Source organism: Callionymus lyra, chromosome 18 (genome assembly GCF_982586985.1).
Source record: "Callionymus lyra chromosome 18, fCalLyr1.hap1.1, whole genome shotgun sequence".
NCBI classification, from domain to species: domain Eukaryota; kingdom Metazoa; phylum Chordata; class Actinopteri; order Syngnathiformes; family Callionymidae; genus Callionymus; species Callionymus lyra.
The window spans coordinates 21,657,172-21,682,690 of record NC_141835.1 but is presented as its reverse complement, the minus strand read 5'-3'; the positions used below and the strand labels follow the sequence as shown (position 1 = coordinate 21,682,690).

Below are 25,519 nucleotides of genomic sequence, written 5' to 3'. Positions count from 1 at the left end.
CATTTAATCATTCAATATTGAATAAATGGGTACATTCCTTCTTAACGTAGAGCTTAAAACAAACAAACAATAGTAACAACAACCATAACTCGATTACATTAGTAGACATGTTTCAACGATGTCCTTTTCTACCGATTGTTATTATACTGTTTTTATTCGTATTGCTGTTTTAGTATTGTTTTCTCACCACTTATTATAAAAAGTAATATTATAAGTATTAATATTAATAATATTATTTTAATAGTAAGTACTGGTTATTTAACTTAAAAAATAAATACACAGCTCATTGATTGTAGTGAGCAAAAAGTAATAAATGTAATAATAATAATAATGTTATTATGGAGCGTTACTCTACTTAAATGCGTTTAAATCAGTGCACTTCCGGGATTAGCCGCGCCTACGATGTGACGTCATTCGCGAATTTAATGGCCGACTTTATGGTCAACGATTAAACTTCCTCCAAACGCGTTGGACAAATGTTTCCATAGGAAAACATGGAGAAGGAACAGCTGAAGAGCTGCCTGCAGTTGTTCATAGATGGCCTCAGAGAAGACCTGCACTCTCTGAGTCGCAACATTTGGCGCCACCCTGAAGTGGCCGGTCAGGAGGTGTTTGCACACGACACGCTGGTCCGCTTCCTCTCCCGGGACCCGACCTGGACGGTCCAGAGTCACTACCACCTGCCCACCGCGTTCCGGGCCAGCTGGGGTCCGGCGGGAGTCGGAGGCGGCGCTTCGGTTCTGAATGTGGGCTTCCTGTGCGAGTACGACGCGCTGCCGGGACTCGGACACGCGTGCGGACACAACCTGATCGCAGAGGTGGGTGCAGCTGCAGCTCTGGGCCTGAAGGCGGCGCTGGAGAACCAGAAGGATCCAGCGGTGCCAGTGAAGGTAAAGCGCACAACCGTTTTTTTTTCTTTAAATAATAATAATAAAGGGGAAGCATAACGTGGAACAGGTGTGTCAGCACTTTGTGTCAAGGTGTTTTAATCGTATAAATAAAGTTTAATTAAATTGAAAACAATCACAGATTCCTCAGGTGAGAGCTGGGGGACACCCTGAACAGGAGGCCAGTCTGTCGCAGGGCACACACATGCATAAAACCACTCACACACTCATACCTACAGACAATTTTCCCAAGATCCCAATCAACCTCTGTATGTTTATGGACTCTGGAAAGGAAACCGGAGTTCCCGGAGTAAAGCCACGTAACACTGTGAGAACATACAAAATCCACACAGAAAGTCCACAAGATGGCTTCCTCCTGACCTGGAAGAAAACCGTCAACCTTCTTGCTGTGAATCAATCGAAATATCGGCATGACAACTGTCAAACTTCTGTTTTGCAGACTTCAGGAATGTTCATTTTTATTGATTATTGATAGATTTTAAGCTGACCTAACCTAATGTCAATGTCAAAACTAAATAAGTTAAAACAAAAAAAACAAAAAAACCCGATGTGGATTCTCTTGCCTTGCCACGTGAGCAAAACATTTTTTTTTTTTTTTAACATTTAGGACCTCATCAGCCAGTGGAGTTTAACAGTGGAGTGTGACAGGGATATTGAGTGGCATTTTTAAAAGTTTTATTATTCATAATACATATTGATTGTGTTATTGAATGTCAGTGGTTCATGTCATCATGATAAAAAAAAAGAAGTGGTGGCTTAGGTGAACTGACAGGTGTTTCTAGTGATCTTTCTTGACATCTTTAAGTTTTTATTTCTTGTCATTTTGATGGACCATCTTCAATAAAAGTCATTAAAGCAACATTATTAAAATACATTTTCACTGAAGGTCAACATTAAATGTATGCCTCACACATCTCTATACTTTAATTTATTCACAGTAAATATGAATTGGACACAAGAAGAACAGTGATCTATCCAGTTCTATAAAATAACTTTTGTGTCATCAGAGAATGAATGTTGGTATGAATGCTGTTGTATGAATACTGAAGTCAGTACTTCACTCCAGCCTTGAACCACATGTAAACCACTCTTGTGTCACACCTTTCATGCTACAGACGCTACTGCTCATGGGCAAAAATGCAAGTCCATTTTAACACAGCGATGGTTTCTTAGTAGTCGTCGTCTTTATCTTCTTCCAAAATGACACACATAAAACATCTAAATCAAATCAATATTTGGTGTGACCACCCCTTGCCTTCAAAGCAGCATCAATTCTTCTAGTTACACTTGCACACAGTCTTTAAAGGAACTCGGCTGGTAGGTTGTTCCAAACATCTTGGAGAACTAACCACAGATTTCCTGTAGATTTAGGCTTTCTCAAATCCTTCTGTCTCTTCATGTAATCCCAGACTGACTCCATGATGATGTTGAGATCGGGGCTTTGTGTGGGCCATACCATCACTTCTGCGTCTACGATCCTCAACTTTGTTTTTTTGTGCTTCTTCAAAAGAGCTTGAACATCTTAAGACCCCACTCTGCTTTGAAATGTTTGTCTGGGAGAAACCTTGCTGATGCAGTAGAACTGCCTTGTGTCTTGTTGCTGTGCTCAGTCTTACCTGGTGTATGACCTGTGACCTGAAACTGTCTTCCACGACCTCAGCTTGGTAGCTGAGTTTGTTCCTCACCCAGTTTTAATCTCCTATAAATCTGTATCTTTTTTCACTTAATGAACTGTTCAACCTACTCGTGAAATTAATGATCATTAGCACCTGTTTGGTATCATTGGTTGATCATACACCTCACTAGAATCCTACAAAACCCCTGACTTTGTGTAAATGTACCTAGAAGAATTGATGCTGGTTTGAAGGCAAAGGGTAGTAACAACAAATATTGATTTAGAATTTTCTTTTGTTCGCTCACTTTGCATTTTGTGAATTGATAAAAATAAACAATTATCTATATTTTTTAAAGCATTCTTAGTTTACAGCATTTTTTCACACCTGCCTAAAACTTTTGCACAGTACTGTATATATATTTACACATGTACATGTACCTTTCCCCCCACTTTATTAATCTGTTTTTCAACAGATAACTGTTCTGGGAACTCCAGCCGAAGAGGATTTGGGTGGAAAAGTGGAACTCATCAAAATGAGAGCATTTGACGACATAGACTTGGTATTCATGGCTCACCCCGCTCATGTTGATTTATCTTATGAAAGCGCTGTTGCAATCCAAGAGTGAGTTTTTCTTCTTCTTCCGCTCATATTTAATATGACTTTCTATTTTGACTTGACCTATCCCCCTCACAGCATGTCTGTGAAGTACCACGGAAAGGCGTCTCATGCTTCAGCCTCTCCATGGGATGGCGTGAACGCCCTGGACGCTGCCGTGCTGGCCTACAACAATCTCTCTGTGCTGCGACAGCAGCTGAAACCTGACTGGAAGCTTCATGGTGAGGATGTGAGTCCTGAACTTTTAAGCCAAAAAAAGTTAAAAACCAATGAATTTAAAGTAACTTAAAAAAAAAATTGCTGTATTTTAAAGTTGGTTATTTTAAATGTCAGTGTGCAGGAATAACTGCAATTGATTATTCTCAGCTGGATGTAAGAATGGAAAAAAAATGTATTTTCCAAATGTTCAAGGACTGTTAAAAAGTTCCACATTTATAGTGTTATAAGAGAAAGTATTTCATTCAGACTTCCCTTTCCAGAGAAGTATTCCAACTCTTCAAAGGAAATACTGAATTGTTCCTTACTTAACAAATGCATACATTTTGTTTTATCTGTTCCACATGCACACCTCACAAATGTATCCACAAGTTTGAAAAAAACAATCTTTGATGAATCAATTATTAGTACGATTCATTTTATATATATATATATATATATTTATATAAATATATATATATATATATATATATATATATATATATATATATATATATATATATATATATATATATTATATATATATAAAAACAACAATATTAATTGGGGTGAATCAAGAACGATACCATGTCTGAAAAGATTTAAACGAGTATGATTTCTCTAAACATTTTTTGTTGCCAAAAAGAAGAAGAAATGCAGAGGCAGTATATCTCCGTGGTGAGGAGAGTAATGAAGATGGATAAGTAGAATGTTAAAGATGAGTAAGAATATGAATATTTTTAAAATGTTCATTCAAAAATATGAAACTTTATCTTTTGCACAAGAAAACAAGTTTTAGAAATAATGAATCATTACAAAGATTGAAGGAAAATTCAATTGAATGGTGAATGAATATTTACCACAATTAAATATTTGAAATAATACACATAAAAAAGGATTGGAGGATGTAGAAAGTTTCAAATTGTTTCACATTCTATGTTAAAATATACATTTTATTTTAAAGGAGAGCCACATTAACAAATTATATCAAAACAAGTTAATTTTTTAAAGGTGTTCATACACAAATGTAAAAAAAAGAAAATAAATAAAAACATCCCACAAATGAGAAATGGATTTGTTGAAACTCTTCAATGTATTGTAAATTATTTATATGATGTGTCATGTCAGCTACTGCATTTTAAAAAGTCGTCTTTACTCTTGTGTTCTTTATTGTCCTCACTTAAAGGCATCATTAAACACGGAGGTGTCAAGCCCAACATCATCCCAGACTACACGGAGCTGGAGTACTATCTGAGGACTCCGCTGCTCACAGATCTGGAGGAGCTGAAGGTTAAAGTGGAGGCCTGCTTCAGAGCAGCTGCCGCGGCGACTGGCTGTCAAGTAAACGTCTTCCATATAAATTCACATTTCTGACCAACGGCACACACATTCCTGTCCGTGGGTCTGTCAGCTCCCACTTGGAATTATTTAAATATACTATTCCTAGATAACCTTTCTCATCCAAAATCCAACCTTTAAATGTCATCTGCCAGCAGTCCCACAGAGGGCTGCGGAAGAAAACCATGGAAACGTGGGCACCAGTCCAACAGGTTCATCAACATCAGCAGCCTGTTCTTTTCTAAAATAAATATTTGTCTCGACTCTAAATTAGTTGCATCTTAAACAGTCGTGAATTATTTATTTCCAGTAACTCTTTATTGGAGAGTACAAAGATTAAATCTCAATACCTGCAAACCAGCTGAGGGCAGGATAAGCCTATTATTTTGTATTGTGTTCAAGGCAAACAAGCCAATTCTGTGAAAATGTCTTTTTTTTTTAGCAGATTTATATACATTTTTCAATGGTCAGAACACGTGGATTAACATGGGTCATTGTCTAAAGGATGTGTTTTTTAGTCTGGGTAGTTTGGCATTAACTGGACTGATGCTGCAGGGCTTATCCATTATTGCATTTCTGCATGTTGTGTCCTGCAGGTGGAGATCAGCTACCCAGGACACGCATACTCCCACATCCTCCCCAACGCCACGCTCACACGTCTGTATGAGCAGAATGCAAAGTCTCTGTCGGTTTGTTTTCCTGAGCAGCCGGCTCATTTCGCTGGTGTGTAAATATTTCAAGTATGCATATTCGGAAAAAACATCAAACAACGTATTCCATGCCAAAGACGCTGATTTTTTTATTTAATTTTATCAGGCTCCACAGATTTTGGAAACGTCTCGCAAATAATCCCTGGCATCCATCCTTTTTTTTACATCGGAGCTGAAGTGTTTAACCACACCAAGGATTTCAACACAGCAGCAGGTATGAAGGAGTGTGGAATAAATTAAACTTAGACTTAGCCATACAGATGATCCTATCCTTATCTTCTGAATCACCGAAGAAAATATTGTTTCAAGGAAATATGCTGGAGAAATGGTGGTTTTAAGTGCAAGACTTTTTGGGCAAAAGTGTCACATATTTTCTCGTTCTTTGTGTACTAATTTGTCTATTGTTATTAATTGTTAATATAATATAAGGCCACACCTCCCTCAAAATAGCTGTTTTTGACACTCGGGAAGGGGGCTTCTGCTATTCGTACAACCATGCTTATAAAGAGTTGAAAATTGACTATGAATAAGTCACTCTTTTGCACAAAACACAGGTTAAACAATGTTTAAATATAGACATCTCTGGAAAACAATAAATATAAAAAGCACAATATTGCGGAAGATTGTATTCAAAAACACATGTAGCCTTAAATATTGAAGCAGTAATGCTGGCTTCAGTGGGAAGAGAAAGGAAAATATGCTAGACTGCCTAAAGTTATAGTTTAGAGGATGAGAAGTAAACCAGACAGTGGATTCTGTTTGGCAGACTCTGTTGTTTGGGTTTTTCTACGATGCTTCGGTTTCTTACTATCAGGTTCAGGCTAGATTTTAAATGTAGTTAAATAAAAATACACACAAACACACATTTTTAAGCAAAGTGAAAAATAACACCTGGCAAACGCATTCATGAATTTGTATTAAAATGATAGTTCACTCAAAATTAAAAATCGACTTATTTTCTACCTACCCTCATGGCGACTAGGGTTGGGAAGGAGCGCACACAGACTACTGTCTAAACTGGAAGTACTCCCGATATTTATAACCTATGCTACACTTTTACTGCAAACAAACTTAAAAATATAGACTTGTTTAAGTTTTTCTGGAACAATTTTTCTCGTCGAGGCGTCAATCCAAGATGGACGTTACATACGACCAAAAAGTATATGGACGTTTTTAAGTAATTTATAGGAAAATTGAAGACGAACACAACAGAGCTTCAGTGGCTTTGTTTAAAATGAACATACATTTTTGCCTACAACTTTAAAAAGGAACAGATTACTCTGAAAATAATCCCAACCCTTTGGAAGACATGAAGGTAAGTAGAAAATGAGTGAATTTACGAACTATCACTTTAATAATCTTAAAATAAAATCTTGAAAATTAAAGCTTTTCTGTTTAAAAATAGTATTCCATCAGATTGATAATTCCAGTTCAATGTAAAAATGAATGTGCCGTAAATTTTCTTTTTCAATTTTAGTTAAAGTATTACTTTTTGTATAAGTATAAGTAATATCTAGATGAAGCAGCTTTGAATCAGCAACAGCCGCTGTTCTTGTCTGTCCCTGCAGGAGCAGACACAGCTCAGTGTTACACTCTGAGGGCGGCCAAGGCTCTGGCCATGACTGCTGTGGATGTGCTGTCCTGCCCAGAGCTGCTGGAAGATGTGAGGGAGGATTTCAAGCGAGCCAAACTCAAACACCAATAGTGGATCAATAAACTGGACAGATACAGACTTTAACCATCATCTACATGACTGTCGGGGATGATTCACACCATCTGTGGCTACATTAATTTGGACAATCACACACTTTCGTCGTCTAATTGCAGTGACGCAGATCGATGGCTGGAGCGCCAAGAGACTGCTGACGGTGGTTGCGGTCTTATTAAAAATGTTTGACTGAAGTCCTTTACTTTTAAATCTTTACCTTTCTTTAACAGCAACTAATGTCAAACCCTAGTATTGACATGAGTTGAAAGGTTATTGAATTTTCAATATATAATCGCAAATTTTAACTAATTTCATATTAATTTGACCTTTAGCACATGACTTACGAGCAGCGCTGAGTGCCGCCGAGCAAAACAAGCGGAGAGAGAGACGTATACACTTTACCCTGTTGATCAATGGTGTTCTGCTCGACAGGAGCTGACAAAGAGCAGCAGTATAGGACAGCTTTATCGACAAAATGCTACCAGTGCCTCAACCTGGAGCAGATTATCAGCCGTCACAACCAAACTCTTCAAACCCCCGTATGACCTCAACATGCAGAGTAAAGAGATGATAACACATGAACAACTCGTCTTACATGATGGCAGCTCAACTGAATGAAGGACTAGACTCCAGTATTAACGCTTAAATCCTGACATCGGTACATGCATTAGTTTAGTGATGTCTGCTGCTAGTGTGTGTGTGTTATTACGCAATCGTACAATTACACAATTCAAATAGTATTAATAACAATCTTTTAATTTAGAACTTACTAATGACTAATATGTATAAATGTTTGCAGCACACTTTTTGGGAGTTTATGCAGATTTTTTTTTAAAGAATTTGCAGTGAATATTAAGTTTAATATCATCTTTGCTTACAACTGTGATTAAAGTAACAAAATAAACCTCAATTAAATTAAATGTAGGTTTGCTTTTATTTTAATGATGGCTTTATCACTTCAACAATCACAATGCAATGCATTTTACTGTTGTATTAATTTTATATTGTTTTAGAGAAGAACCGGAAAAGAGGACCCTGAAAAAATAATTGCATATTTAATCACAATATTGAGAAAATAATCGCAATTAGATTATTTTCCATAATCATTCGGCCGAGTCAAAACCTAACTTTCTTTACTTGTTGAAGTCTTCCTCTCCAAAATGTACTAAGTCTCTCATCATAACGATGTTTTGAACTTGCATTATAAAGTTCTCCTTCTGAAATGTAAGCGAACGAGAGATTTGTCATCATCTTCTTTTTCATGGCTATCAAAGCGGGTTATTTCCAGCGTCTTCAGGGTACCAAAATTGACTGTACACCTTGTAATCCATAGAGTTTCACTAGTTATCTGGAAGAAGCTGGCGCTAGCCACCCACCTAAAGATGCCCAGAAGAGCTTGATGGCCTTGGGCAGGCATCCGGGCAGCTTTCAGAAACCGCCTGTGTTAATTTATATATAACTGCTGCCATTTCTGTGTGAAATCACCTTCTCTCTACACAGAATTAACTATTTGAATTATAAAGTTTTTTCTAATAACATGCTGACAGTCTACCCAGGGTGCCGGTTTGTGATACACATGTCATCAAGAACAGTAATTGCAGGACACATTCTTGGTGATGGAGGGCTATCCCTTTCTGGACACACCAATTGGCCTGATCACACTTCGTCAACTCCTGCGCCCTGGAGCTCTACTCTTTTTAGGTGCTAGAGGCTTAGCCTTCATTCTCTCCTGTTGTGGTAGCTACCTGTGCCTTTCTACACAATGTTTGTCTTGACAATGGAGACACGCTTCAGCCAGATGTAGGATGGAGAGCTTTAACCCTCAACCATACCGCAAAGACCTACAGGGAAATGAACAGTCAGGAAATGCCAAAAGATGAACTGGCTGCCCTAATCTCTAGCTATGTCCAGGACCAACATTAAAAGTCCTGTCTCAAAATAGAAAGGTCTGTAAATAGTTCAGTATATAATTAGTAATGTGTGTTTTGTATTGCAAATATTTGATGCAAGCTATGCAAATATTGTTTGTACAGTTGTTTGATTTTCAAATAAACCATCTTTATATAAAATAACACTACTGTTTGTGAGAATGTAATATGGTTACAAAAGACAAGCTGAGAATCGGTTTAATGCAAACTTTAATTAAAAATTAAAAACTTAAAGTAGGTTTGTAAACGGTGCGAAAAAATCAAACAATGGAAACAAGGCAAAACCGTTATTCAAAAATAAAGATTGGGTGAAGGTTGAGGTCGGCAAATGTTCCACAGAGGCAGCGGACTGAAATGTAGGGACCATCAACAATCTCCTGGTGAAAAAAAGTGATAAGTGATATACTGGTGCATCTCACTGAGACTGACAACCATGACTGTTGGGAGACAAATGGTCACACAACAAACAATTATATATATTATTCAGACACTTCCAAACACACTTTACAAAAACTGACAAAAAGCAATCGGTCTTTCAAACTTACCATTAGGAGAGGGTTAGGGACTGCTTGTGTCAAGTTTACCTCTAGCAGGGGAGGGCTCATTAGATGGTCAACCACCAAAAACATTTTGGATGTCCTGGTAGAACTACCATGTAGCTGTGGTTTACTCCAAACCATGAGTTTTAGACACCGTGGGTTTTCAGTTCCTGCGATACATGGAGAGAGAGAAGAGGAAATGAGCCAATAGATGATAGGAAACAAGGTGAGGAAAAGGATGAAAGGAGTTTAGGAGAGAATAAATTTTTAGTTACAAGATGAAATTGCAGTAGATAGAATAAAAAACACACCATCATTAAACTTATTAAAATATTAACAGGATGCAATTTCTCAGGATGTAATACATTAATAAGTAATATTAAGGATGGTCTGATGAAGCCGTGTCATTATTTTCAGAGGCAACTAGATGGCAGTCTCTGCACTATTTTCCTTTGTTTTGAACAATGACACTGCTTCATGAAGCTTCATCAGCCCGTCACTAAGTTATATGTTTAGGGATAGAAAACAAAATGCTTTGTCACTCCAAAATAATTAATATATTTTGAATATGAGCAGTTAACAAGCAACAAATGACACACTCCCAGAGTTTCTTTTGAATTTTATGCTCCTCATGAAATTTATCCAAATAACAACATTACGGACATAGCGAACCACATGGTCATTCAACTCCAACATCTGCATTACCTGACCCTGCTTACCATAAGGGGTTGGCTCTGTGATGACGTCAAAATCATCTGGAGCTGAAATCATTTTTTCATCAAGTTCTTTTCAAGGACCGTGGACCCCTGAATGATCTTCGTCAACATCTTGAACAGTTCCCTATTGTGGAGCTCTTAAGATATAAACCCAACATCCTCCTCTGGTCTCAGCTGGAGATAAAAACAAAGATCTCTCTCTCCAAACATTCTGTAGCCTCTCTAGCCATCTCACCTGGGTATTTGGACAAAGCATCACATATCATCCTAAAGATGAACCCATGTCACTGTCTCCTAATGCAAATGAGCCATGGTTCTACTCTGAGTCCCACCCAGATGACTCACCTTCAACCAACCTACTCTTTTAAACCATATTTTGAAAGCTCCAGGATCTTCTTCTCTTGGACACAATGTGTTGAAATCTGTTTACATGTAACAAAACGTATGAATCAGCCTCTGTTTAGTGTAGGATGAAGCGTTGGTTTACCCAAATGAGGCGACTTTTGCAAAGAGAGTCCAGAACGGGAACTAATGGTTATGACATACTGTAATCTGAAGTCTATTTTGTGAATGTCGCGAGACTCGTCAAGCACTACAGTGATGATGCTCACCCTCGCAAAAAATAACGTGTTGCCGGAATACATTATATGAGGTGCTTTTGGACCTCGTTCCTCAGGCTCTATGTGTGGAGCTGTTGAAATCAGCAAACAGAACGGCAACCACTGAACACACGTCATCGTCAATTTAACTCTCTTTAAAAAATGAATTTTAATAATATTAAGAACGTCTTCAATTAATATCTGAAAAAAGAGTGTTTGAAAATTAATGGGATCATAACAATTCGTAGCAAATAATCATACTTTAATGTGTCACAGTCAATAATCCGACTCCTTTTATGAAGATTTATTTTATATAACACATTGAACATCCTTCAGATTCTTGTTTCTGAGGCCTTTTTTTGCTGAACAACATTTTGAAGCTGAAAAGAGTAAGCTGAGAAAACTAGCAACTATAGAGGTTACAGAGAACCCCCAACCTCACACCAACACAGTATTGCAGTACGTAAAAAAACAAAAAACAAATACGTTTTTTTTTTTAAATCAATACTCGGGATGTAATAAGCTTTCTTTCTGAAATTTGCAACTTCAGTTATATAAAATGTTGTCTAGTGAATATTTGTATATTACAATGCAATGCAGTGGAATGATCGCAGAGTATTGGCAATGATACAAATATCACAATCAATAATTAACACAGAGTCACACAGCCTCGCTGCAAGAGTTCAAAAGTAATAAACCTGATTATCATCTTGCTGTTACTCTGATTGTCAGGTTGTTACGATGGCAGCTGCGTCCCATCGTCTGTTTCACTCTCTCTCGGTTACGACATGAAACACAAGTGATTTAAGCAGCTCATCAGTTTTAAGAGGCTGGGTCGAGAAGGCAATAGTCCCTGTGTGGCAACTCCCTCCTCGCCACCATGTTTCTGCTCCTCCAACATGAGCTCTTCGAAATCACCACCCCGAGTGGCTCTCGTGCACTACGAGTAGATGGACCAGTAGATGATGTTGAAGAGGATGTACGCCCCTGGAAAGACCACCCGTGAGTACTTGTCTATGGCGTGGGTGTCTATCCAAATGTTCACGTAGCCCCTCGATTGCTTGACCTGGCTCGCCAGCTGCGGGTCATTCAGAGCCACCTGGGCCAGCATTTGCTCCTGCCGCCCGCCGTTCTCCGGCATCCCATAATTTCCAGTCGTGTTGACATCCATAGAGCCGTAGCCAGTGATCTGAGGGTCGATCATCATTTCGTCCGGGTTGCCGATCCCACATGTGCACGGCAGCTACACACACAAAGTAAGGTTAGAAATGTGCTGCTGTCTTGGAGATCTTGTTTTTAATAAACTTGTGACATGTGATGATGTCTATATTAAAGATTTTAAACAATCTGTGCATCTGTGTTGTGCCTTCCTTGAAAAAATCCTCTGCACCAAAACTTGAACTGACATTTCGGAGCAGGAGCCGTGTTTTCTGAATACATTTTCCTCGGGCGACTCAAGCAACTTGGCTCCATGTGTTGCATCATTTGGCAGATGAAGAATAGCACAGAAATAATTTGCCAGTGCCCCGAATGCAGCTTGGAGTGTGGAAACGTAGACATCCTTGACGTTGTTTTTAGAGTTTATACTCACATTTCACAGTCTTAAAGGCCGTAAGTCTGTATTCCTCTAGAAGGCTTCCTTAGCATTTATCACAATGCAGTCTTTTCAACACTGGCATAAATGTTTCTGAGCTGTTTTGATTTCATTCCATTTTTTTTGTTGTTGTTGTAATTTGAGTAAACACAACAAAGACACATGTAGGATCTTTAAACTATAATTTCATTTGATTAGATTATCAATTTATATCGACTTTAGAATATTTTGATTTTATTAATCCCTCTGCAGATCATTATATAGAAAACATGAAGATAATTAATTTAAAACAAGGAATGCAATAAAAAAGGTAACAATAGAAGCTATTTTGATTTAATTCAATTATTTTATTTATTAACTAACTAACTAACTAAGTACTTCAAAATGTAAATTATGAAATTATGACTTAATATTTAAAGTTGAACTAATAAGTTACTTATGTTAATTAGTATTTAAGTTCTAAGATGGCTCTTATTAACATAATCAATGTTTTAGGTTTACTGCCTGCAATTTCTCTGTTTTAAGATGATCACGACAGCTTTGACAGAACTCGTCCGAGCTCTCGCTATCAACCACATTTCAGTTGATGACGGATTATTTATTTAATTAATATAGCATATAAAGTTCCCATTAATAATGTTATGATGTGATCTGGTTACACTTCTCTGCCTCATCCCATCACAAAGGTTCTATATTTTCACTATGAAGATCGCCCACAAAAAATAGCGGACCCTGCTGCAGTTCTGTGCTAGCTCAGACTGTAAGTAAGTAAGTAAGTAAGTAATATATATTTATATAGCGCTTTTCGAGACCAGGGTCACAAAGCGCTTTAACAATCAAAACAATACTCAAAACAGTACATACTTCAAAGATCAAGACAACACAGAGAACAACACAGGAGTTCGAGAAATTCAAGGAAAAGCCTGCACAAATAGAAACGTCTTAAGATGTTTCTTAAAGGAGTCAGTAGACTCCATCTGTGAAGTATTTGAACTGCATTAACTCACGATAGTAATAATGAGCAACATATATCACCTATTTTCATTTTGGAATTTTTGGTTCCCAGTTTCAGCCATCTACCGTCGATTGCCTCAATATTGAATTGCATATCAACTTCTAGTTTCTTTCATATCTTCTGTGATGATGGTTTATTGGTCATGACTCATATCTATGTGAACTTTGTCTGGACATTTTGATTGGACACTAAATGACCGCTGAAAAGCTTCACTCCAGTGGGTCAGAGACGACAGTTCAATTCAATATCGTAATGGCTGATGCACTGAAAAATGATTTGTGTCGCCTCCACAAAAGTTACACTCCAATACACATTGCTGATGCTTAAGAAGATACATCAAAGACACATTGTTGGTTCTTTACAAAAAAAGGATGTTGTGTCAAACTCACTCGCTCCCTCAGCTTCCTCTCTTTTCTCTCCTGCACCGTGGAGAGATAGTTCACCGCCGCATACTCGATCACCGACAGGAAGACGAAGACAAAACTGACCCAGAGGTAAATGTCCACCGCTTTGATGTAGGAGACTCTGGGCATGGAGGCGTTGACTCCCGTGATGATAGTGGACATGGTCAGCACGGTGGTGATGCCTGCAACACCAAACCATAACTCTGCAGTACAGACTTTCATTGTTCCCATTTATGATCATCTGATCTGGCTCCCCTCCTCTGCCTCCTCTCTCCATCACATAGGTTCTTGATATCTTTGAAGGCCTCCGGCGAGCCTTTGAGCGTCTGAAGTACATCTCATGCTGAAGTTTTTAACAAGCTTCTGCCGTCAGAGCCGTTGCCATGGAGCCAAGGATTCTCTACCCCCCGCCTTTTTCTCTCTCCTTTACCTCCCCTCCTCCACCTCTTTCATTCTCACCGGCAGATGTTAAGACCCAGAGAAAAGACGTGAATGAAAATAACTCATTGTTCGTCACCCGTTTTATCTCTTGTGCATCCTAATTGTTGTTGTGATGGCTGAGGTTGCCTTCCTCTCTGAAAAGATACTATGTTGAGCTGTAATAGACATGGCGGGTCTCAAAGTTTATACTATCGCTTCTGCCACTGAGGGCAACGTCTGCGTTGACATGTCATCGAAATGAAAGATTTAAAGATAATGAACAGTTTTAATTAATTTATTTGGAGTTACATGTCGATATTGGAAGACAGATACAGTACTTTCTCCCTTGGCGACTCCAGCTGAGAACTGGGATTATACAGTTATAAATATATATATATATATATATATATATATATATATATAATTTTTTCATGACTATTTAGATTGTAGATGATCACTGAAGGCATTCAAACTATGAATGAATGTGTAATTATTAACTCAAAGTAGCCACCTTTTTTTTTCGAATTACTGCTTTGCAGACTTTTATTTTTTTTCTTGATGAATTCAAGAGTTAGTCACTCGACATGGTTTTTACTTCACAGGTGCATCTTGTCTTGTCTACTTGTTTACTTTTGGAATTTATTGAATTTTTATTTGAGTTGGTCCATCAGTTGTGTAGTGCAGAAGTTAGGTCGATACACAACCAACAACCTAATTGGACAACTGTAAGAATTCTTATTATTAAAAGAACCAATCAGCTAAACTAAGAAGACCACTGACCACCATTACTTTAAGAAATGAAGAAAAATATACTTTGAATGAGCCTGCTAGGTGTGTCCAAACTTTTGCCCTATTATATATACATATATATATATTAAAGTATATATATTTTTTAATTAAATCCCTGTGTAAATATGATCTCACCGAGAGGAACTCGAGCCGGGACCGCCCTGCGATCGATCCAGAAGGAAACCCAGGACAACATGACCATCAGAGTGGCTGGGAAGTAGGTCTGCAGCAGGAAGAAGAAGATGTGCCGCCTCAGAGTGAAGTGGATGTACAGCCTGTTGTACCAGCCTGTGGACGCAAAGCCAAACGCCAGTTTCACATCTTTTGTCCTATCGCTTTAGAAGTTTTAGAGCCTCACAATAACTTGACATGGATGAATGAGAATCTACGAACATCATGTGTGTTTTTCTGAATGGCTGTAAATAGGAAAAGAGCCTTGAAGTAATGAGGAATAATACTTGAATAACTTGGGTAAAAAAAATAGCTTTGCCATGAAAAAAAGCTTATGTTAGACTATTTTCACTGTGTGTCTTTATTAGAAAAAATAATGGTTAAAATGTCAGCAAATCTTCCATTTGGTACATCCTAAAATGCAGATAAGACCTTAATCTTGACGTGAATTAAGCGCACGCAAGAAGATTTAGCATAATGATGCAGGAGTGAAAAGATGCAGGCTGGATTACCTGTGCTGCTGTAGAAAGCCAGCTTTGTAGTGGTGTGAAATTTCTGGATGAGGAACTGGGACAGAGAGATTCTGTCATCAGTGTTGAGGGACTCATTGCCTTTTTTCCAGTAGAGCATCAAGTCATCGTCTGTGTATGCGTCTGTGAAGCACAACAAAAAAAACCTTGTTAGGTGTTTTGAGAGTGTGGGACTGACTCACCGCGGTTGTCAATTGTTTTTTTAGTTCTGGGGATTTAACTCACAGCTTTCAATCTCCAGCGAGCAGGTTTGTGTATCCAGAGGAAAGCGACTCAGGTCCATGTTGCACATGGCAGTGACGGTGACTCTGACACGAGAAGACAAGAGACATCGTATCATCCATTTTATATTTATTTTTTCAATCAAATATAAACTAATGGTATTTTCTCTGGAGCAATAAATAAAAGCTGCATATAAGATATAATTAATGTATAGAGCAGAACCATGTAACATTTTGACATTATTATTATTATAAATTGGTCTGGAAGCTGTGGATTTTCATATGAAATACTAAGACAAGCACTTATCTTGTCAAATACACTTGTGGGATGTCACAACCATGACATAGTAGTTACGCTGTTCTGGCAGTTGGGGGAGCCAGAAGCGTAATTTTAATTCTTACAAGTTGCTGCTTTAAACAAGAGTCATTTTACATGCAGTAGCTCGAATCTGAAATTGCTGTCTTCTTCGGGTCAAGCACTGAAAGTTCACCTGAGGCTGTAGAGAACATTTCCGTCGGGATACACCCTCAGCATCACATTGTCGGTGGTGGTATCGTGGATAAAAGAGCGTTTGGAGTGAACGAAGAACATGTCGGGAACCCAAATCTTCTTCACCAGGCGACTGTCAAAGGTCATGCTCTGATTGTTGGTGCTGGGGAAGGAGAGACGCTCATCCTTCCAGTAGTGACGCAGATAAAGTGTCATGGTGAAGTCCTGAATGAGCAAAAAAAAAGGCAGCTTTTACGACGAAGAAAACCGCTTAAAGGATAATATTTTTAAAGGTGGATTCAGGAGCACCATTGCTGTAAAAATATAGCTTCTTTTAATAAAAGATACTCACCATGTCCACCTCAGAGATTGTATCGAGACTTTCCACCTGAACATCCACTCCCACTGGAATTGGAGGACCTAAGGTACAAAATATATTATAAAATAATGCTCCTTTTTACACCAAACTAATATTGTAAAGATGTTAAAAAAGACAATGTAAAAATCAGAACATGTCCTGATTTTGGCCTCTTGTGCAATAGATTTTTGTTCTGTTTTTGAGCTTCGGTCCAAAGACTAAGCAAGTGATTAAGGAGCGAGTGAGTGATTTGTGTCCTACTTAAAAATTAATTGTAAGCTAGATCATCAGTAAGACATTTTGAGTCCAGCTTGAGGACTGAGAAAGGTAAGAAAGATTTCAGCTTATCGGGAAATAAACGTGTGCTATTGGATAAGCATGAAAATAAAAGTTAAAGCATCAATTAGAGAGGTACAAAATAGTGTTGTTTCCTCTCCCTAGGGACCAAACAGTGCAACTGCATGTCTTAAATGTTTAGTTTTGCCAATAAAACCATCACCTCAGAAAACATTAAACCATCACCACAGAAAACATATTGAAATATTAATAACCTATTGTTGGTTTAACATGTATATCAAAATAAAAATAATGTGCTTAAAGCGCCTTCCAAGTGGTCTTTTACGCTGGATTTCGATTGTCGAAGGCTGAAGCTGAGACTTAAAACGTGACTTAAACACACTCATCATTATGATCATAATCTGGTCATTACAAAGTGATGTGTTTCGAAGGGGATGGAGAATTCCAAACTCCTCCCTTGAATTCAAAGTTGCTGGGAGAGTGAGTCTACTTTTGACCTATTTCCGCCTTCTACTCAACGTTATCATCTGCCAAAAATACACGGAATCAATTGGGTCACATAATGGATCAAAGTTGACGTGGCAGTAAACAAGCTAAAAGCTGCTCCTGCTGAAGAAAAGCGTGCGTGTCACTGACTGAGCATCAGTTTGACACGTGACCGTGGACAAATGTGACTCTATATATCGTAATCACCCTACATTAATTCCCTCTAACACGTACATGATATAACACGTGACGTGGATGTACACAGTCGAACAGCTGCACAGCTTGTAGCACATCAGGCTCTCAGGGCTTTAGCTCACAGGATGCACTGACCCAAACCAGGAGGCTCTGACCCTGCAGGAGTCTTATCTGTCTCAGGAACAGATCCGATCGTCTGGAGGACACGAACCAGACTCCATCATTAGAATTTTAAACTGATGTGCTGTGCTTGCCGAAAGAAATCAATAATAATTGAGATGGCTTGCTGTGAGATGATGATCTTGGCATTGATTGATGGGTCTGTTATCAGAACATTTCATATCTTTCATCTGTTTTTTTTATATACAAAATGTAAACAATTTGAGGCTGAATAAAACAAACACATTTGAAAATGTTTCTTTTAAATGAATATACTATTACTGTATGTGTGATGTTGGTGAGAAGATCAATCAAACACATTTACAAGAAGAGTTATTGGTAAATGATCCTGGAATTCATAAGACATTTTCATATTGGGGGACCTCGTAAGCTTTGCTAAGATCATGATCTACTCATAAGTAGGTGAACAATGCTGTAATGCTAAAAATTATCATTGTGTTTTTATCCGTTACAAGCATACATATGTAAAATACTGTATAAATGCTATCACAGACACCATGTTTTATCCTCTTAGCACAGCTAAAAAACTGAACATTTTTCAAGCTATATAATGTGAAGCAGGGAAGAAAATATATGCTATTTTAAAAATACTTACAAAGGCCAAATTGCCAAAGAATGAGGGAAGGTTAAATGTACTAGGCTCTTAGCTTACTAGTTTGTTGACTTCATATTCACAACACTTAAGTCTAACCGAGTCTGCACAGTTTCTTACACGCTTAGTATCCGTCAATAATAAACCTGTAACTCAAAATAATGTTCTTACTCACCTCCAAATGCAGGCCTCATGGTGAAGTCATGGTCATCTATTCTCAGAAGCTGCTCTGACTTTGTCATTGGGGATTTTGTCATGTCAGGACTTCTTTTAATGATAGGGCTGCAAAGAAATCAGTGAGAGGGAAAATGATCCAAGTAATTTGTCTTCTGCAATCAACATTTGCTTCGCTTACCCTCCTGATTTGTGGCTGTCCTCATCCTCTAGTTTGGTTTCTCTTCTGGACCTGCTAAGAAAGCAACAGCACAGATGAATGAAAGTGAATAATATTATTTTTTTGTTACTTTGTTCAACATGAACAGACCAAAAAGTGACACATGGCCACATCCACTCATAGCTAACATGAATTGTTTTTTAAATTGAAACTCATGACAGCGACTCCTTCAATCATCTGCTGTATCTTGGGTACCTACGGTGTTAAAGATGGTTCTTCTGAGTTATTAGTTTTAGTTCACATTTATGTGATCTTTTTTGGCCAGAAAAGGGTGAGTCAGTAGCTTGGCCTGAGAGACTTGATAGTGTCTCTAGGTATTAGCTGTATATTAATTAAAGTTTGTATTGGTCTATGGAAACCTAGAGCATTACAAAAAATGTAAGGTTTAGAAAACAGATGCAGCAAAATCGTACCATGACACATGCTCTCATTTGACATGAATCCACTGTGTATATGTCTCTTCTAGCAAACATTGTGTTGTTTTTTTCTTGTACATTAAAGTAGCAACAAGAAAATCATGATTGATTAAAATATCACGTATTTCTTTACGTTTTAAAACTCTCTAGTAATGGAATAGCAGCTATTGTGTTGATTTAAGTGTGTCCTAAATGGATCTTGGACCTGTATTGTACTCATCAGAGTGTGTACAAAACTCTCTTTTCATTGAAATATTTACATTACAAAATTTGCTTAAGCCCCACTTAAAATGCTTTATTTTCTTTCTGTTACTGTTACTAATGTTCACGCCTATTTTTTGAGACAAGATGGAAGGTTGTTATTCATCCTCAAAGCGTTTTGCTGATACAAGTTATTCAAAATAATAATAATAACTGAAGTAGCAAAATTTATTTTGAAGGTTGTCGATCACACTGGAAAAGATGGAGCAAGTTGGAAATGAAAGCTATGACTCTGAGTAGAGAAACATTAATAATTGAATTCCTCCACACCATTTTAAGAGGTATTTTACTGAAGTAATACTGTTTTTAAAGGAATGAAAAGAAAATCCATATTAAAATGGAGAGTCATGTCTTACCAGTGTATAGAGAGTTTTATATCAAACAGTGTCTAAATGGTTCCATCCCTTAAATGAGTTCCGAGGCCTTGGTGCCATGGAACAGATACAATTTGAAGATTTTCAATTAGAAAAAGCAATTATTTTGTTAAGTAATGAAACAAGCCCTCTTGTGACATATGTTTTCTAAAGGACATGTGAATAAACAGCTAATTAACCAAACTAATTGAGCACGAGTCATTATGCTGGATCTAGATAAAGATGTGAAACTATGAGGCAGGACAGCTTTTGAATGTAATTAAAGTGATATGTTGTAAGCAGCAGCTGAGACAGATTTATGATATTATAGTTGCATTTGTTTGATTTGAGGAGGCTGTGCAGCTGTACCCCTGTAGCTACGATAACATCAAATATTCAGCATCTAACTTGTAGCTAATTTTATCTCGCGTCTTTGCAAAGCTTTTCCGTCCAAATCAATTTGAAGATATCTTGTCTGGTGTCACTTTTTTGTCTTTCTACAGCAATTTTTCATCCAGAGGCAGCGACAGAGCGAAGAGGGGGGGGGAGTTCTAAAATGGATTAATAGATTGGAGAGTGCTGGGATAGACTGAGGCGAATTTATGTGACAACCATAGAAATAATCAGAAGCAGGAAAAAAGGGGGAGAGACAGAGGGACAGGACTGGAGTTGGAAGCCGTAGTGTCTAATGGAGAATGGGTTCTACTCGTTCGTCCACTCAGCAGCTGGTTTCTAATCCTCTTGGCAGAAATTTTCTCCCCACAATCCCCTCCCCGCCTGCCCCGGCCACCGTGCACACATCGTGCCTCGCTCTTTGTGCACGTTCCTGTTGTTTCCCTGCAGCCGTGGGCATGAATTCATCTCCGCGGGGCTGAGGCGGAGGTCGTCCACCGCACAACTAAACACGTTAGCATTCGTGAGGAGTCGGAGCAGAGCTGAGGAGGGAAGTCAATATCCCTCAGGGGGCCACACGAAAAAGTGGGACAGGGACAGCCCGGCAGGCTAACATTAATTCAGAAGGTCGAAATGTTGTGCAAAGGGCCGCAAATGAATGTGACCCATAAGGTATAAACATCAGGTAAACACTGTTTTTTTATCAGGAGAAATGACGAAAAGCTGATAGTATGACAGATATATAGTAGTAGTTAAATAAACAAAAAAATAAACTATATGAATATTCCTGAAATGCCCCCTAATAAGTCATCTGTTAAATGTGTTTTGGAAATTAACATTTATCTTAAGATCAATGATTATAATAAGGCGACTTAGTGCAAATGAGAACTTGATAACAAACCCTTCCCAAGCCAATTAAGATAAACTATTTTGCCAGCGTGGCCTGGGATCGCCCCTAGCTTCCTCCCAGCTGCACACTTTGCCAGGGAGGCTTATTGATTTCACTTATGTTAACAGAAAAAAGGTAGGCGTGGATGCTTAAGGCTTTCAACCGGTCTCATTGTTGACTGACGAGGGTGTCAGACATTTTCTCTTAGAATTTCCTTAAATCAATTCATTCATTCATCCAAGAATTGTGGCGTTTGTGTGTTCCCAAGATTGTTTTTATTCAAAAGTAAATTAGTATGAGGAATCCAAAAGCAAGCCTAGATTTCAGGAAGAGAAAGATGAATCTATCAGAGGATAATTTGTTTGATGTCTGTTATTTTCTAGAAAGTTCTGAATGTCAGAAAACGACTTCAAACCCTCGCTCCTGATGGGCTCTTTCAGCTGCAGTAAACACAAAACATTTCTGCTTTCTCTTAAAGCATGAGAGTGATTCCTCCCATGGCAGCTTCCGTCTTTATTCATCCTCAAAGCGCTGAGTTAAAATATAAATCAAAGTTAAAAAAAAAACTCTCTCAGCCCACGCCAGCAGCTCTCAGCCTCCTCTGCAATTTCACGTGGAGCCGCGGCTGCGACAGAAGACATCATGATATTTTGCCCCCCTGGTAGAGAAACCGAACACATTGATTTGTATTCTCAGCCTGCGTGTGTGTTAGCAAGGAGGGTGTGAGAGGACTGTCAACGAGTTTTGAGGAGGGCAGAGCGCCTCCAAGATTTGAAAAAATAAAAATAAAATAAAGGAGGCGTGTGCAGATTACGCAGCGGCTTTGAAGCACTTTTGCTTCGAGTCTTTGACAGATTTTCCACGGACGATTACAATTGTGCTCCTCTTATACATTGTGATTATCTTAATCACCTCCAGGCCTCAAATGATCACTATCATTTCACAGTGACTTGGTTTTCACTTGCTTCAGCACAAAAGTCTTGTCAGTGAGAAATCTGTTTGTCGTCCTCAAACATTTCATTATGTGGATTAAGAACTAATATTGAGCAGATTGCTGTTTAACCTCTGGATCGGAAATAGCAGCTGCTGGAAGGAGGAGAGTGATGGTGTGTCTGACTGCAGAAGGATTACCATTCGACAGGGATGTCTTTATTAAGTGACAGATAGTCAGTCGGAGCCGACGGCATAATCAAACCGCGGACGCCGATATTTGTGGAGGGACGGCAAAGAAAGAATTTCATTGCATAGGGAAACGTGTTTCTCGATGTATATGACAATAAACACTTTGAATCTTGAATCTTCACCGCAGATTAAATGGCTGCTTATGGAACACGAAGGGATCTCTAAAGTGAAATGATGCAGAAGAAACGAGAGGGAAAACTAATCTTGTGGTTAGAAGCGACTGCAGCATGAATTGAAATGATCACGTCAATCCAGATTGAGAAGTTTTATTATGCATTAAAAAAAACAATTTGTGTAAAAGAACAATGGTTAAACATTACTAATAATGATAGAAGAATTAATTTTCGGGTGTGATTCATGTATTCCAAGAAAAAAACTTAAATTTAACATGTTTAGATAGCTTTCACAAATGAAAGTGCTTTTAAAATTTCACATACTTTTGAAGTTGAAGATTTACTTCTTCTAAGGGAAACTAGTATATAAAAAAAAACAACTCCTGAATCAATTCAACATGTCTCAAATGTTGAAGCCTTCTTCTCCAAGATGTTCCTCATCATGATGATGTTTTGAGCTTACTTTAAGTTCTCCCCCCATCTGAAATCTTGGCGAACGAGAGGTTATGAGAGTGAAGTCCATTATGACGTTATAATGGTATTCCCTCTTCCTCCAGCCAGCTGTAATCACCCCTACTTTGTTTATACAACGAGTCCCTTGGAGGTGGAGACTTTGGAGATCGATCATGGTGCCTGACAAACCCTGATGTTTGACCAATCACAGCAGAGTGGGTGTGGTTAATGTAAACTAGATTTAATTTTGTGTTTTTAGTAGGCGAGGTTAAGCACATTTTCTAAAGTAAATATTTTAATGAAAAGAGAGTTTTTTACAAACAGTCACAAACTGAAGAGTACAATAGAGGTCCAAGATCCATTGAAGAGACACTTAAATCAACATTAGTTGCCAGAAAGCTAAATGCAAAAAATGTCAAAAATCTAAATCCCCTTGATGGTGTCTTTTTGTTTCTTTGCAAAAAGTATGCTTTTCATGTTTTTTTTATCCTTTATAAATTGTAGAAAAAAAAAATTCTGAAAGTAAAATTGAATATCTTGGTTATTCATCTTTACTTCTAATTCACCAACTTTTAACACTTGTGTAAGGTTCATACAATATGACAGGTCACATTCTTCTAAAATGTAAAGACCGAAGTAGCTCCAGATGTGTTGATAACTTCATTTTGGATTCTATGGTCAGAGCTGTCTGCCCAGCAACAGATTAAGGTGACAAAGCACAAGAGGTATTACATTTATTTTGACTGCTTCCTAATCACTTGAGCCAACTTCCTTGAATACAGCAGTTTAAAAAGAAGGTTAAGTATGTGTTTTTTATTGTAATTTTATGTTCTATCGTCCCACAGATTATTACACATTTCTTCATCTTCAAGGCAAATTAAACCCTCTCTTACTTTCTAAATATTGTTGTTTGTTTTTTTTACATTAAAACGTGATTTAAACAAACAAAAAAATGAGTAGAATGACATCCATACACAGCTGTATGTTTGAACTCTAAAATCCATCATACTTTTAGATATCTTTACATTTATGGTGCCATTTAGCGACCTTGACCTTCATTAGATATATAAAAAAAAAACCAACCACTTGTCTGACTTGATTGACAAGTTAACACAAGCCTCAACAACAAAATCCGAGCCTGTGCACATGAGTTTTTTCGGTCACCTGCTGGCAGCTTCCTTAATTCTCCAACATCATTTTAATTCCCTCCTCGCGTTTATTTTTCTCTCAAACACAATCGTAAGACAAAGCATCTGGCTGATTAAACACGTCCCAGATGTAGTTCAGTCCGCACAAAATCCAATAGCATTAACCGAGGAGCAATTAGCCTAAATAATCGCCCCAAAATGACATTGACTCCAACTGTTGCCAGCAGCGGAAATACTCTTTAACCCGTCGGCTGTGGGGCAAAAGAACACAGCCGCATTTGCCAGTAGCACAGAAATAGATGTGGGGATTTAGGTCTCCCTCTGTCCAATCTGATGTCTGAATTAGTCAGGGTGGGGGGGGGGGGCAACAACAGACAACCTCATGTCAACTACAAAGTCAGAAACAAATGGAGGAGTAAAGTGGACTCACCTGGTTTGCTTGTAAGGCTCCAGCCTGTGACCCCTGGACTGGGTCGTCCTCCCGGCGACACTTGCCAGGCAAACACAGAAAAGCACAAGGACCCGCATGGTTCACATTCCCCAGAGGACGAAACCCTCCTGCCAGTCAAAATCTACCCCCCTGCAGGGCTGGGAGCACTCTGCCTTCCTCTAACATTCCCCTCTCCAGCATCCGGGCTGATAACGGGAGAAAACGGCGGCGGCAACACTGGCCTAGTCTACCGGTTGAGAGCAAAACATCCTACGGTGCTTAATCTCCACAGTGGGAAAAGCAATTTTGACTAAACCCATAAATCCTTGAGCGTCAGATGGTACAGATTTGATCCCTGCAGCAGCGGATGTGCCTGCCTCTCTGCCTGGCTCGCTCACATATCCTCCACTCGTGTGTGCTCTACTCTACTTTGCGCCGCCCAGAAACACCAATTCCCACACTGATGCAGAGAGAGATGATTTGTGAGGTCAATGGTTTAGTGACACACGCACATGCAGCGACGGGCGTCTGAGTCTGTGGCAGGTATTTTTACACCTGAAATTAAAGGTGCGCTTTGTAGTTCGGTAATCATCTCTTGACAGTGATGTCTGGGCGGCTGTGCTTCTCAAAGCATGAAAGTTTGGAAATACAACCGTACTGCAGAGTTCTTGAGAGTCATGAATGAAACACACAGGTTGGGGGAGTTTTATGATTTGCATTGTTTTTGGGCAATTCAGAAGAATTTATCCTCTTTTTCTCCTCAGCTATGGAGGACTGCCCTCCGCCTGGACAGTGACTCTCTGCAGTGTTTCCATGCCAACTGACTAAAAAACATTGGTGCTTTTAAAGATGATGCACAAGCGGACGCATGGA

General features: G+C 38.5%; 2 protein-coding genes across 3 annotated transcripts; one reads left to right on the top strand and one right to left on the bottom strand.

The window, feature by feature from the left end:
- The first annotated feature begins 421 nt into the window (after window positions 1-421).
- On the top strand, window positions 422-8,180 carry LOC148060939 (peptidase M20 domain-containing protein 2-like). The gene is made up of 7 exons (XM_087779526.1): window positions 422-890; window positions 2,997-3,145; window positions 3,218-3,360; window positions 4,521-4,675; window positions 5,269-5,395; window positions 5,489-5,596; window positions 6,951-8,180. Exons 1-7 carry the CDS (start codon window positions 495-497, stop codon window positions 7,085-7,087), a joined length of 1,215 nt encoding a protein of 404 aa, XP_087635652.1. The 5' UTR covers window positions 422-494; the 3' UTR covers window positions 7,088-8,180.
- A 3,006-nt stretch (window positions 8,181-11,186) lies between these two features.
- On the bottom strand, window positions 11,187-25,053 carry LOC148060938 (gamma-aminobutyric acid receptor subunit rho-1-like). 2 transcript variants are annotated; one of them, XM_087779525.1, is made up of 10 exons: window positions 24,647-25,053; window positions 18,970-19,023; window positions 18,790-18,896; window positions 16,859-16,926; window positions 16,508-16,731; window positions 16,021-16,103; window positions 15,778-15,918; window positions 15,230-15,382; window positions 13,871-14,067; window positions 11,187-12,115 (listed from the first exon to the last, which is right to left on the bottom strand). In XM_087779525.1, the coding sequence occupies exons 1-10, from the start codon at window positions 24,742-24,744 to the stop codon at window positions 11,813-11,815; spliced, it is 1,428 nt and encodes a 475-aa protein (XP_087635651.1). In that variant the 5' UTR covers window positions 24,745-25,053; the 3' UTR covers window positions 11,187-11,812. The 2 variants fall into 2 exon arrangements, with proteins under 2 accessions (XP_087635651.1, XP_087635650.1); XM_087779524.1 differs by having other exon boundaries at window positions 18,970-19,020; window positions 24,647-24,753.
- Window positions 25,054-25,519: the final 466 nt, after the last annotated feature.

Excerpts from the sequence above, each read along its gene's own strand:
- LOC148060938 (XM_087779525.1), bottom strand. The coding sequence starts at position 24,744 with ATGCGGGTCCTTGTGCTTTTCTGTGTTTGCCTGGCAAGTGTCGCCGGG. Across the intron at positions 16,732-16,858 it reads CAATCTCTGAGGTGGACATG|GACTTCACCATGACACTTTA; the intron begins GTGAGTATCTTT and ends TTGCTCATTCAG. Across the intron at positions 12,116-13,870 it reads AGAGGAAGCTGAGGGAGCGA|CTGCCGTGCACATGTGGGAT; the intron begins GTGAGTTTGACA and ends TTGTGTGTGTAG.
- LOC148060939 (XM_087779526.1), top strand. The coding sequence starts at position 495 with ATGGAGAAGGAACAGCTGAAGAGCTGCCTGCAGTTGTTCATAGATGGC. Across the intron at positions 3,146-3,217 it reads AGCGCTGTTGCAATCCAAGA|CATGTCTGTGAAGTACCACG; the intron begins GTGAGTTTTTCT and ends TCCCCCTCACAG. Across the intron at positions 3,361-4,520 it reads ACCTGACTGGAAGCTTCATG|GCATCATTAAACACGGAGGT; the intron begins GTGAGGATGTGA and ends CCTCACTTAAAG.